The sequence below is a fragment of the Xenopus tropicalis genome, chromosome 6 (assembly GCF_000004195.4).
Source record: "Xenopus tropicalis strain Nigerian chromosome 6, UCB_Xtro_10.0, whole genome shotgun sequence".
Classification (NCBI taxonomy): domain Eukaryota; kingdom Metazoa; phylum Chordata; class Amphibia; order Anura; family Pipidae; genus Xenopus; species Xenopus tropicalis.
Window position 1 is genome coordinate 128,372,544 of NC_030682.2, and position 14,499 is coordinate 128,387,042.

The 14,499-nt window shown below is 45.9% G+C and overlaps 1 protein-coding gene across 2 annotated transcripts in view; it reads right to left on the reverse strand.

Moving 5' to 3' along the window:
- Positions 1 to 1,118: 1,118 nt before the first annotated feature.
- Positions 1,119 to 14,499, reverse strand: part of vps13b (vacuolar protein sorting 13 homolog B) — a 508,026-nt gene continuing 494,645 nt past the window's right edge. For both annotated transcript variants that reach the window (XM_002934409.5, XM_012965216.3), the window contains exons 58-62: positions 10,438 to 10,608; positions 4,777 to 4,953; positions 2,822 to 2,924; positions 2,341 to 2,590; positions 1,119 to 2,044 (exon numbers count right to left, since the gene is read on the reverse strand). In XM_002934409.5, coding sequence (XP_002934455.3) covers positions 1,796 to 2,044; positions 2,341 to 2,590; positions 2,822 to 2,924; positions 4,777 to 4,953; positions 10,438 to 10,608 — 950 coding nt within the window. In that variant the 3' untranslated portion in view covers positions 1,119 to 1,795. The remainder of the gene's footprint in view (positions 2,045 to 2,340; positions 2,591 to 2,821; positions 2,925 to 4,776; positions 4,954 to 10,437; positions 10,609 to 14,499) is intronic.

The following is a 14,499-nucleotide window of genomic DNA, read 5'->3' on the forward strand; positions in this document are numbered from 1 at the left end:
GATTATTAGGTAATTGTGCTATTTAGCACCTATATTTGTAAATAAGCCCTGCTGTTTTCAAGTTTGTTTGGGAGAGGATGTTTTTCTATTGGGGAAACAAGGTGTTAATAAACTATACTGCATAAAACCTTAAAGGGCATCTATCATGCTCGGTAACTGTTTAAACTGCTGCCACTGGTGCTTAGACCACTCGCACTGGCAAGGAGCTCCCGGGGTGGGTGGCCATGTTTAGCGCACATGCATGTAATGAGCAAGGCTCCCTGCTTACTCATGGGCACATGTGACAGAGGAGTACTGTGCAATGTCAAGTACAGTCATATGAAAAAGTCTGGGAACCCCTCAGCCTGCAGGGGTTTTACTCCACTTTCAACACTTTACTACAATTTACAATCTACAATTTACTCCACTTTCAACAAAAATAAAAGTGGTATGTGTTTCATTTCCCAGGAACATCTGAGTACTGGGGTGGTCTCTGAACAAAGATTTTTAGTGAAGCAGTATTTAGTTGTATGAAATTAAATGTGAAACACTGGCAAACATTTGGATACCCTTGTAACTTTGCTAATGTGAATGCATGTAACTGCTCAGTACTGATTGCTGGCAACACCAACTTGCTTGGATTAGCTTGTTAAGTTTTGAACTTCATAGGCAGGTGTTTCCAATCATGAGAAGGTATTTAGGGTGACCAACTGCAAGTTGTGCTTCTGTTTGACTCTCCTCTAAAGAGTGTGAAAGCTTGGGATCCTCCAAGAAACTCAAAAGATCTGAAGGAACGATTGTGAGTACGACCCCTAAAACTTTTTGGGGTAGGCGGGAATAAACCTCTTTTAGGCCATAAAGGTTAATAATCGAAAAGATCTGTGCTTCTGGTATAAGCAGGTCTGGATTATTAGGAGATTCAGATGGCTGTCAGATTTCCTGCCCACCCACCAGTGCAAATTACTGTTTAATAACTGGCACGCAGCCTGGCCTGTGGGCAAAGGGTGACTTATGTGCATATTTCTATATTATGTATAACTCTCTATTTACTGATGTGCCCTGTGAAGGTGGCACCACAAAGCACTGGATTATTTGCATGGTGGCAGTGCAGGACTAATTCAGGCATAAAGACAACAAGGGAGATTTATAAATACTCTATTTATTTTACACTGATGTTTGACATAAAATATTCACCCACCTTCATACATACGCCCCCTGCTTGAGTGACAGGACAAACAGGCCATACACAGTATTGTTTAATGAGAAAGCTGCGTTTTCCCATAGAGCGGCTGAGACAAACCTGCCCGGTCAGATACCACACCCATATACTCATTTAAACTGCTCATAAATACATATAAATTAGCGTTTTCTTTACTATTTTCCATCCCAAGGTGATATGGATGCCTATTGGTGCCTGACTGTCCCCAGTGCGACGCACTGTCACTAGGAAATATTGTGACCTTCCAGCAGTTATAACCAGGGCAGGGTTAACTGCATACTTTTCCCCCAAATAATCTGTTAAAAAAAAAAAAAAAAGCCTCATTTAGTTTAAATATATTCTTTATAAAAATAATATCCATATTCCCTTTCAATACCATAACAACAAATGTGGCTCTTAGAAATCTTGTTTCCTCTCTTCCAGCTATTTCTGTGAAATCATGTGACTTTGTGGCCTATCTAGTTATTAAGAACAGGGACCTCCTTAAATGTCCTTTTAGTGTATTTGGCCCCATACAGATACAGATCAGACATATATAACATGTGCTGCAGTATTCCCTAAGCTGGCAGTTTGGACATTCCCGCCAGGATAGGTGGCCTAGTGAAATCCCCTCCGAAGGGCCTTGTCTTTAACCATCTTAAATTTACTAATGAACACCCTTGCAAAATGGGCATCAACCAGGAATTGGTACGTCTTGGTGTTGGTTGTAGGAGGTTCTGCCGCTACCACCTGGGGTGCAAGGTGCAAGGAAGAGCTACTGGGGACCAAGTGATGAGAACTCTTTGTGATGTAGTCCACCAATCGGTTGTACTGTTGTTCAGAGAGTCTCTCTCGCGGGCCATCAGACTGAAACAGAAGGCAAGTGTCATTAATGGTTCATGTAGCCAAGTCAGCAATGCTGGTGCACTATGGGGGGAATTTATGAGCACTGGAGACAAACATTATCAGTGATGTTGCCCATAGCAACTAATCAGATCTTTGCTTTTGATTTCTAACTTGTAGATGATGGTTCAAATCTAATTGCTGATTGGTTGCTATGAGCAACATCACTGGTGATGTTTGTCTCTAATGTTAATAAATACACCTCTCTCTGTATTACATGAAGCTGTCAGAATGCTTATAGACCCAAGAACGCCCCTCACCTCCACATCGCTGGCTACTGGTTGCTGCTTCAGTTGCACCTTAATGCAGTTTGCTGTCTCTCTGTCCTCAATGCACTCAATCTCTGTGACAGGGAAGGCTTGCTGCTGGGTGTCCTCACTGATGCTCACTACAAACAGAACCTCTGACGTTAGCAGCAAGCACCCTGCATACTCCTGGCCCGATCTGCTGACAATAACCACATCGAGAGCCATGTGAACCTCGGGCCGCCCTAAGGACTGCAGCATTTTCCTGTGGAGCATTGCAAGAAGACATTAGACACTACAGATTGGATCTGTTGAGCTGCAGGGTACCCGTCCCTTACGGAGCCCATACAGACTGGGTATATGAGACACTTCCCATAGGGCCCCATAACCAATGCGTTGCTGGAAGATAACAGAGGCGCATATTCAGGGAAACTGGTGGGGTTGTAGGAAAGGGCCAATATAAGCAGTGTTAAAGAATAGAAGCACAGATCATTACCAGACATATTTCACATGGCTGTTGGGCAACTGGTGGGTGGGTAGGTCGGTGGGCAGTAAACGTTGTTTCGGAAGCTGCGACAGTCCCGCCCCATGCAAAATACCTGCGGAGCAACAAAGAGAGACATGTAACATTCTCAGAGAAGAGTCGGTCAGGTTCCTACCCAGTCAGATAAGATCCTGCCCATCTGCAAAGGTGCCACTGGCCCAGCATACCCAGTAATATAGTTATATACCCCCAAGTCATCTATTATTAATAATAATACCCCTTCTTTCCCTTCCATGCTGGCTGCCATCTTTTAATAAAGGTGCTATACTTGGGTGCAACGCTATAATATACATGGACTTTAAAGGGACTTCGTGCCAAGAACAAGTATGTAAGTGCCCCCAAAAATCTGGCTGATACCAGCAAGCAGTTCCAGAGAGTGGGGAGGTGTCTGAAAGGCCCCAGGAACACCCCTGAATACTAATAATAAATATATCTATACAGGGGCAGATTGTGGCCTTCCAGCTACTGTTGATTCACCTTTCCTTTGGTTGTGATGGGATGCTGGGTAATGTAGCACAATAACAGTGTGCCCCCTGTTGTAAAATGTAAGGATATTAGAAGTCACCATGATCGTACAAAGACACAGGGTATGTGCCTTGGTCCTTCCTTGATGGCTCAGTGACTTACAACATCCTTACATTTTACAACAGGGGGTACATTTAGTTTTCAAGACCCAGAGCATACCTTTGACATATAAATATATATTCTATGTCACTAGGAAGATGTGTTATATTTGTGCAGAACTCACAGATCCCGCCCATTAACCCCACACATGCTGCACTGTACCCCCCCCCGTCATCTGAGATCCACATTTGAAGGCAATATCCAACAGTCCCAATAAAAGATAGACTGCTGAGCTGCCAATTCACAGGAACCTGAAGCGCTCGGCCGCAGCCAGCAATGTGTTACCGATATGTCATCTACCTATTGGGAAAGTGCGAGGGAAAGAATTGGGGCTGATGTAACATGTCTGGCAGCTCACGCCGAGCTTGTAGATAATTCCTTAAACGTTATAAAAGCAATGGCAGAGCACTTAACCCCGGAGTCTCGCATTAGCTACAAACCAAAAAATGAATGTTTGGAAGCCAACCTTATACTGGCAATTAGTGGAAACCTAATACCCTTGAGAGCCCCCCCCTTCCCGAATGGTATCGCACACATCGTTTACAATTTCTCCTCAGAATATTCCAGCGCGCAGTTCCCCGCTCCATAATAAAATACTTCTATAGATGTGTCATGGATAGTAAAAGTGCAAAAACAAACTGTTTGCCTGGATACAGTCTTTATGGCTGAAGTTACTTAATCCAGCTGTTAAACACTGATACATATAGGTTTATGGGCCCCCCGGAGACGTGAGCTTCATTGCACGCACAGGCAGCTACGCACAGCGTTTCCCCAGCCCGGGAGCGGGAACCCGAGAGCTGAAGATGATCCGCCGCCTGGGCTTCCCCATGGCTTGTAAAGCTTTTATAAATAAGGCTCGGTCATTACAGCGAGAATTAGTGGTTTGTAAAACCTTCAGCAATACCATAAATTCTGGCTTCTTCTGCTGATATAAAGGCAGCGATACCTGGGAAAGCCCCCGGCACACAATGCATCATGGGACCACCTTGGTAAATATGACTGATTGGTTTGAAAGAGAGACAGGAATAGGAATAGGAGAGGAACTGAATAGAAAGATATGTAATAAATGTAATAATAACAATAAAACTGTAGCCCCACAGAGCAATAGTGTTTTGGCTGCCGGGGTCAGTGACCCCCATTTGAAAACTGAAAAGAATCAGGTGAGGAAAGCAAATAATTTAAAAACTGGGGCAGGACGCACTGAAGTGCCCGGGCCTCTGCGGCCTCACCACAAATGTCCCATTGGGATACATTATCATTACATGAACCACTATGGGACTTACCGTATCCCGTCTGTGAGACCAGCTCGGCTGCACCCCCGATTGGCTTAGTGAAGACTCCCACAATGCCTTTTCCCACTCCTGAAATGACGCCTTTGGCCTTGTGTCCTGCCGAGCCTTGGGCCTCAGAGGTCCGTTGGAAGTTCTGCATGGGCTGATCCACAATGCCAGCTATTGCGCCTGAAACAACAGCAATGAATCACAGGCATGAGCTTTGATAGCGCTCAATAAGAGGAAACTATAGAAAGGATTCAGCCCCCCCCGCTTCTGTTTAATGAATCTACCAATGATCTTAAATAGAGCTGTCCAACTTATTACATGTAGTGGGCCGATTACTTCTCAGACACCCTGTTTGAGGCCTGGATTGAATTAAAATGACAGTCATTTAATAAAGTCTATGGAGCCTCTGAGCAGAGTGGGGGCCATAAGTATGCTCTGGAGGGCCACATCCGGCCCACAGTTAGACAGCCCTGATCTAAAATCTGCTACTGGCCCACCTGGCAACCTGACTTGCAGGGCCCACTCTATGCACCATTACATACCCAGTTGTGCTTAATGGCATTACATACCCAATTGTGCTGAATGGCATTACATACCCAATTGTGCTGAATGGCATTATATGGCATCTTTATTACATAGAGCTGATGGCATTAGTCATACAGTGGGGCCTACAGGGAGATTCCCTGGTAACCTGGCAGTTCATTCCCACCCCGAGACCCCAGAATCCAACTCCTGGAAATATCTAAAGATCCAATTAGACTACTTGCTTCATTATGTAGCAGGGAGCAGTGACAGCGCCCGGTTATTAGTCTCTGTGCGGAACTAAACAGATGCTGGGAACCGTCTTCCCGCGGTGGAATTAACATTTTTCATCCCTCTGTAACCCCGAGGCCTGAATTAGAGAAGAGTAACCACTTCCAGCCAATATGTGTTCTTTTTTTAATTTTATTTTGGCTTTGCCTTCTCGGCTTGTTTAAATACTAATGCAGCTTGTGAAATCCGATCGCCCTGCGTTGGGTTCTGAAACGCTTCATTGCTTTGTGGGGAATAAGAGAACCGTACGTTCATCCCGGGACCCGGCCGTTCCATCTTGTTTTTATGATATTGCTTTTTTATGTCTTCTACAGCCCCCCCTTTACATATCAGGGCTGGGGGGATTTAGAAGGGCTTTTGTATGGGGAGGTGACATTCAAAAACCTGTCACTGCTCCATTCTGCCTACTATCTCCAATAACAGGAACATAGTTGTCCTGCTGCATAATGCACACAGGCATCATTGGGGAATCTGCAGCTTTTATTTGTTTTGGAGTAAGTGCTTGCAAATATGTGGGACGCCATAAAGATGGCTGAAGCCGAGATGGTTCCCATGACCTCTTCTCTCCCGTCACTCATCGCTGCACCACTCAGATGGTTTTGCAGTCTCACTCAGAGGGTTATGTTCTGCCTGTACCTTTATACAAGACCATTAATGAAAAAGAGATTTTGGACGCACAGGAAACCACTGCACAAAACTGTATCCCTGCTTCATCCTAGAAACGTTGCTCCAATGTAAAGGGGCAGTATGTGCTAGAAATACTGATACTGTAAAGGGCAAATCTTGCTGCTTTATATTAACTTGCTGGTCTCTATTGAAATGTAATCTGTTTTACTTGCTGAAGGTGGCGCTGTCCTTATCCTCCCAGTAGCAAAACAGGTGAGAGTTGTTACTGCAAGCAGCAAAGTGGCTAAGAATATATTATATATATATTCAGATATTATATATAAATATATATATATATATAGAGGCCTTCTCCTTACCCATGGCTCTAATGCTGACCTGCTGATGGCTGCGGAATGATAGGCAATGGCTCTGAGCGCTTCAAGCTATAAACTGTACATCTATTTATCTCTTATACCAAAGAGAATACAGTAACTTGGAAAGGGTCACACACATATAAATATTGCTGCTTACATATCCACAGATAATCAAAATCCTCTTTAGCCTGATAATGATTTAGTATTGACAAACTGCTTGGTGGAAAGGGACCTTTAGGGGGCAGCGGGTATTCTGCTCTGTACAGATTCCAGTGGTTTCATAAATATAGCAGTATCATATATATTGGTGATTATATTAGTGAAAAGGCCTAAAAGGGATATAGGGATATAAAGGATTGGAGGCTTAGGGCCACTCCAGGCACCACCCCCAAGCTTGCCCCATACCAGCCAGAGGGCCGGTGAGTGCAGGACACACAGCAGACAGTTTTGCTCGCTGCGATGCTGTTACAATAATAAGATCGAAAGTACAACATGAGGCCCTTACATGTCACTGCTGGGGAATGGGTTCCTCTATCTAAATATATCCTATATCTATATCAGAGTCCGCTAACTCTGAAAGGAATTTAGGGGGGTGATCCTGTGATGCTCCCCACGAGGAAGGACACAAGCTGTAAATCACTTACACAAGCTCAGGCCCCACATATAAGTGTTAGTCGCTCATGATAGATCTCTTCTATTGCGGGCAACTTACCACTCCAACATGCCTTTCCACCGGCACCAATAGGAGTCACCGCTGGAAAGGTCTCTGCATCAACTTTGTGCAAAATTGACTGTAAGAGGAAACTTAGTGCGAAAAGGAAAACCAAAGCAATATGAAAGGCCTTTCTACCGGTGATTTCTATTTGTGCCGGTAGAAAGGCAATTAGGAGCGGTTGCCAGAGATAGCAGAGGTTTATCGTGGGTGACTAACACACTCTGTGGGGCATCAGCATAAGTTAACCCCACACTGAGGACTTCTATGTATCTGCTCATCTCCCAAGCAATGGAATCTCTATGGTGGCTGTGATGTTCCAATCCTGACATTAACAGCACACAAACAGCTTGTCAAAAACCGCACTTAAACCTCATGTATAGCCACTTAATTATGTGTGTGCAAATGTAAGTGCACTGATGGGGACACCGCTACAGTAACTATACAGGCCCGGACTGGGATTTAAAATACTGTAGGCCAGGGCCAGGTGGTCAGAGTTATAGCCCATCTTCAGCCTGTCACTCTCTCACATACTGGGAAATGTAGCAAATTTAGGCTACGTGCTGCTTCTCAGCCTGAACACAAGGCACAAATAAGCTTATTTTAAGATCACTAAAGTGCCCCAAGTTCCTAAAAATACACCTTATTAATCAATAAACGTTTCCTCTGACTGAGCCTTATCCCTTTCCTTGCACACTGGTATATAAAGGGTAAAGCAGGCTTGCTGCTCGTACAGTGTAAATGTTCCTGCATAACAAACTGTTCCTTTCCTGGCAGCCAGTGGGTATGAATAACTGGGCAATGGGCACACTTAGCCTGAGACTGTCAGTGGGAGACACGGGCCATGTAAATGTTTATGCCACGGTTCCCTGCAGAACAAACCAAAGAGAACTGATTAGCTGCCCCCCCAGTACAGATAGCAGGGATGCTTGTTTTTGTTTGAAAACCACTTGAGCGGAGAGCAAATGTCATGTAAACGCAGCCGAGGATCCTCGTTGGGTAATGAGCTCCAGGGCAAAGTGACTCAGCCCAGTGCGGTCGGAGCAGCTGCAGCTTTCAGTGGTGGACACACATCCGAGCGCTTCTATGAAAATACCACAGAGGGGTCAGGAACCCCAGGCTTACCTAGAACAACCTGCATGGGGATTGCTGACGCTGAGCAGTGTTCTTTCTATCTTGGCCAAACTCCAACACTCACTTCCCTCTCTTTGCAGTTAAATGAAAGCACAGTAACCTGCGCTGTGTAAGGCACTGCTCCTTCCCTAACCCCCGGCTCAGGGGACCCACATTAACTCTGGGAGTGTGTAAGGCACTGCTCCTTCCCTAACCCCCGTCTCAGGGGACCCACATTAACTCTGGGAGTGTGTAAGGCACTGCTCCTTCCCTAACCCCCGTCTCAGGGGACCCACATTAACTCTGGGAGTGTGTAAGGCACTGCTCCTTCCCTAACCCCCGGCTCAGGGGACCCACATTAACTCTGGGAGTGTGTAAGGCACTGCTCCTTCCCTAACCCCCGTCTCAGGGGACCCACATTAACTCTGGGAGTGTGTAAGGCACTGCTCCTTCCCTAACCCCCGGCTCAGGGGACCCACATTAACTCTGGGAGTGTGTAAGGCACTGCTCCTTCCCTAACCCCCGGCTCAGGGGACCCACATTAACTCTGGGAGTGTGTAAGGCACTGCTCCTTCCCTAACCCCCGGCTCAGGGGACCCACATTAACTCTGGGAGTGTGTAAGGCACTGCTCCTTCCCTAACCCCCGGCTCAGGGGACCCACATTAACTCTGGGAGTGTGTAAGGCACTGCTCCTTCCCTAACCCCCGTCTCAGGGGACCCACATTAACTCTGGGAGTGTGTAAGGCACTGCTCCTTCCCTAACCCCGTCTCAGGGGACCCACATTAACTCTGGGAGTGTGTAAGGCACTGCTCCTTCCCTAACCCCCATCTCAGGGGACCCACATTAACTCTGGGAGTGTGTAAGGCACTGCTCCTTCCCTAACCCCCATCTCAGGGGACCCACATTAACTCTGGGAGTGTGTAAGGCACTGCTCCTTCCCTAACCCCATCTCAGGGGGCCCACATTAACTCTGGGAGTGTGTAAGGCACTGCTCCTTCCCTAACCCCATCTCAGGGGGCCCACATTAACTCTGGGAGTGTGTAAGGCACTGCTCCTTCCCTAACCCCATCTCAGGGGGCCCACATTAACTCTGGGAGTGTGTAAGGCACTGCTCCTTCCCTAACCCCATCTCAGGGGACCCACATTAACTCTGGGAGTGTGTAAGGCACTGCTCCTTCCCTAACCCCATCTCAGGGGGCCCACATTAACTCTGGGAGTGTGTAAGGCACTGCTCCTTCCCTAACCCCATCTCAGGGGACCCACATTAACTCTGGGAGTGTGTAAGGCACTGCTCCTTCCCTAACCCCCATCTCAGGGGGCCCACATTAACTCTGGGAGTCAGTTGGTTTAGGATCAGATCACAGGGGAAACAGCATAAACAGCAGGGGCTCCATTATGGGTCCCATACAAGATTCCCTAATTTAGAGACAGCTCTGCTGCCTTTTCTTCTTTCGGGGTCCCTTAAAGGAAAATGTAACCCTAAAAACAATGGTAGAAATGCCATATGTTATATACTAAACTTACTGTATAAACCTAAAGTTTCAGAATCTTCACAAAGCAGATGATCCAGGCCTTCAAAATTGTGCCCAGGGAGTCACCATCTTGGAAGTGTCAGTGACACTGCACATGCTCAGTGGGCTCTGGGCAGTTAATCTTAGGGGTTGTTTCAAATTATCAAGCAGAAAACAAAGTCCACATGTCAGAGAAACTATTGCTCCAGGCTGATGATTAAAATCTGATGCAAATTGCACTGTTTTCTGAGCTGCCATGTAATGTGAATCTGTATTCTAAATGCACTGTATACTGTCCCTAATCTATAGTTCTCCTTCATATGTGCCTTGATTAGGAATTTCTTTCCAGATTACCAGGACCTGGTACATTAACCCCTCATTCAGCCTGGCCCCAGAAGTGAATCTTGCTTCTAGGACCATAAGAGCAAATCCTGTTCATGTGGCCCCTGCTAACCCAAGGGTTCAAACCAACACATCCCTTCTGCTACACTGATACCTGCTGGGATGTAAGCCCTTTATATAAGTGAAATTACCGAGCAGGCTGAGGCCCAGGCGGGACAGTCCCTGTTTCAGACCTTCTCCCAGGTTGTCAGGCAGCTGCCTCCTCCACTCCTCCTGCCGGTTGTAATGTTCTTCATCTAGAGACAGTCTGTCCATGTTCCGTGCCAGGCTCGTGGCCAGGTTAGTCAGGGATGTTAGTGTGCCTGCAAACAGAGAGAGATGTTAGTGTGCCTGCAAACAGAGAGAGAGAGATTTGTAATGTACATGTGCAAATTGAGTTCTGCCTCAAGTCAACTGTAACGGCCAATCAGCTGGTAACCCTTACTGCTCTGCAGTTTGAAAGCAAACATCTCATTGGATATTAGGAGTATCATGTAATCCCAACAGCACTTTGGTCTACATTGACTGCTTGCTATGAAGGTGTATGAGAAAGGCCCAGGCCTAGAACCTAGAATTTCCAAATGGGGTTCTCCTTAGTTTTGGGTTATGGGGGGTTTAAGCATTAATGTCAGCTGAACATTATCTGCAGTCCCAGACATGGGAAGGGGAGCGGCTGTTTGAACACAATGATCAATGATCCCTGTTAATAATTTTATTATAAGATAAATCATCATGGAACCTTTAGCGCCCATAACTGTTGCTATAGCTACAGCCCTGATGTGTAGTACTAACAATGCCATGAAGCCAGCAGACAATGGCGCTCCCTTTCCACTAGATGTCACTGTTTCTGTATAATTCCAGCCTGACTGGCTCGCTAATAGAGAATATTCCTGCATTCATCACGCGCTAAGAGCTGTACAGCCAGCATCACGTTACTCCTGAGGGGACACAGGCTTCAAAAGCACAATGTTTATTCTGAAGGCTTCCCACACAGGAGATGTATACATAGCTTTGTTAAGGGAGAAATATATTCTGAAAGTTTATTATATTCATGTGAGCTAAAAATACTCCTTGTCCTATTAATTCAGCAGCACACACTGTATAATTCAGCAGGTCTTTCCCCGAATGTGACCACACAAATGGAAGCCACAAACTGTAGCACAGGCAGGGCCACACTTGGATAAATGGCAATACAGAATAAAATTCCCCACAACATTAGCGAATATGTGTAAAATGGGGGAACCCAAACAGTGTCAGGGGCCCCATTGGGCTCACATGCTCCTTGGCCCCTGATAGGCCTCTGCTGCTGTTCTAAAACTAGTGCCGGGCAGTTTTACAGTAGGGCAGAGAAGGCTTCACTGTAGGATAATTGTTTCAGTATATACTTCAGCGATGTCAATGGGCTCCAACTGTTGTTGAACTGCAAGTCCATTCATTCCCAAGCTGTCTGGGGAGGTTGGAGAGTTGCAGTTCAACAGCAGTAGGGCAGCAGGTTGGACATTTACATTTATGTACCCCCCCCCCCCTCAGGTAAACAGCACAGGAGGCCTTTCTCTACCCCTGTAAGTGCACTTTCAAAACTAGTAACAATCTACAACCTGCTCAGAAAACAGGGTCCCCCTTCTTGCTTAATGAAGGGACACTGAGTCTCGTAAAAGGCTTTACTGGCCATAACTTTAGGTAAATTGGTGCCAAATGCTTTCTGATGGTCTTTGTGCAAATGTGTACTATGTAGGGCACTGGAATTTCAAGCAGATTCATCAAAACTAAATATATGATACTCTGTCAATTTTACTACTGATTTTAAGGTATAAGTACTTGTTATTTGAGTTAGCTTCTTCTCTTGTGGCAGAGCTGGTATATTAGGGAGTGATGGTATCAATCATAGTGAGGATAATAGCCTTTGGGAAGGTACTGTGGCTGTGGGATAGCAGGTATAGTAGAGAGAGATGGTGCCTATAGTAGCAGTGGGGGATAATAGCCTCTGGGAAGGGACTGGGGCTGTGGGATAGCAGGTATAGTAGAGAGAGATGGTGCCTATAGTAGCAGTGGGGGGATAATAGCCTCTGGGAAGGGACTGGGGCTGTGGGATAGCAGGTATAGTAGGGAGAGATGGTGCCTATAGTAGCAGTGGGGGGATAATAGCCTCTGGGAAGGGACTGTGGCTGTGGGATAGCAGGTACAGTAGGGAGAGATGGTGCCTATAGTAGCAGTGGGGGGATAATAGCCTCTGGGAAGGGACTGGGGCTGTGGGATAGCAGGTATAGTAGGGAGAGATGGTGCCTATAGTAGCAGTGGGGGGATAATAGCCTCTGGGAAGGGACTGTGGCTGTGGGATAGCAGGTACAGTGGAGGAAATCATTATTTGACCCCTCACTGATTTTGTAAGTTTGTCCAATGACAAAGAAATGAAAAGTCTCAGAACAGTATCATTTCAATGGTAGGTTTATTTTAACAGTGGCACATCAAAAGGAAAATCGAAAAAATAACTTTAAATAAAAGATAGCAACTGATTTGCATTTCATTGAGTGAAATAAGTTTTTGAACCCCTACCAACCATTAAGAGTTCTGGCTCCCACAGAGTGGTTAGACACTTCTACTCAATTAGTCAACCTCATTAAGGACACCTGTCTTAACTAGTCACCTGTATAAAAGACACCTGTCCACAGAATCAATCAATCAAGCAGACTCCAAACTCTCCAACATGGGAAAGACCAAAGAGCTGTCCAAGGATGTCAGAGACAAAATTGTAGACCTGCAAAAGGCTGGAATGGGCTACAAAACCATTAGCAAGAAGCTGGGAGAGAAGGTGACAACTGTTGGTGCGATTGTTCGAAAATGGAAGGAGCACAAAATGACCATCAATCGACCTCGCTCTGGGGCTCCACGCAAGATCTCACCTCGTGGGGTGTCAATGATTCTGAGAAAGGTGAAAAAGCATCCTAGAACTACACGGGAGGAGTTAGTTAATGACCTCAAATTAGCAGGGACCACAGTCACCAAGAAAACCATTGGAAACACATTACACCGCAATGGATTAAAATCCTGCAGGGCTCGCAAGGTCCCCCTGCTCAAGAAGGCACATGTGCAGGCCCGTCTGAAGTTTGCCAATGAACACCTGAATGATTCTGTGAGTGACTGGGAGAAGGTGCTGTGGTCTGATGAGACCAAAATAGAGCTCTTTGGCATTAACTCAACTCGCTGTGTTTGGAGGAAGAAAAATGCTGCCTATGACCCCCAAAACACCGTCCCCACCGTCAAGCATGGGGGTGGAAACATTTTGCTTTGGGGGTGTTTTTCTGCTAAGGGCACAGGACAACTTATTCGCATTAACGGGAAAATGGACGGAGCCATGTATCGTGAAATCCTGAACGACAACCTCCTTCCCTCTGCCAGGAAACTGAAAATGGGTCGTGGATGGGTGTTCCAGCACGACAATGACCCAAAACATACAGCAAAGGCAACAAAGGAGTGGCTCAAGAAGAAGCACATTAAGGTCATGGAGTGGCCTAGTCAGTCTCCGGACCTTAAATTCAATAGAAAACCTATGGAGGGAGCGCAAGCTCAGAGTTGCACAGAGACAGCCTCGAAACCTTAGGGATTTAGAGATGATCTGCAAAGAGGAGTGGACCAACATTCCTCCTAAAATGCGCGCAAACTTGGTCATCAATTACAAGAAACGTTTGACCTCTGTGCTTGCAAACAAGGGTTTTTCCACTAAGTATTAAGTCTTTTTTTGTTAGAGGGTTCAAAAACTTATTTCACTCAATGAAATGCAAATCAGTTGCTATCTTTTATTTAAAGTTATTTTTTCGATTTTCCTTTTGATGTGCTATCTGCCACTGTTAAAATAAACCTACCATTGAAATGATACTGTTCTGAGACTTTTCATTTCTTTGTCATTGGACAAACTTACAAAATCAGTGAGGGGTCAAATAATTATTCCCTCCACTGTATAGTAGGGAGAGATGGTACCTATAGTAGCAGTGGGGGGATAATAGCCTCTGGGAAGGGACTGGGGCTGTGGATAGCAGGTATAGTAGGGAGAGATGGTGCCTATAGTAGCAGTGGGATAATAGCCTCTGGGAAGGGACTGGGGCTGTGGGATAGCAGGTATAGTAGGGAGAGATGGTGCCTATAATAGCAGTGGGGTGATAATAGCCTCTGGGAAGGGACTGTGGCTGTGGGATAGCAGGTATAGTAGGGAGAGATGG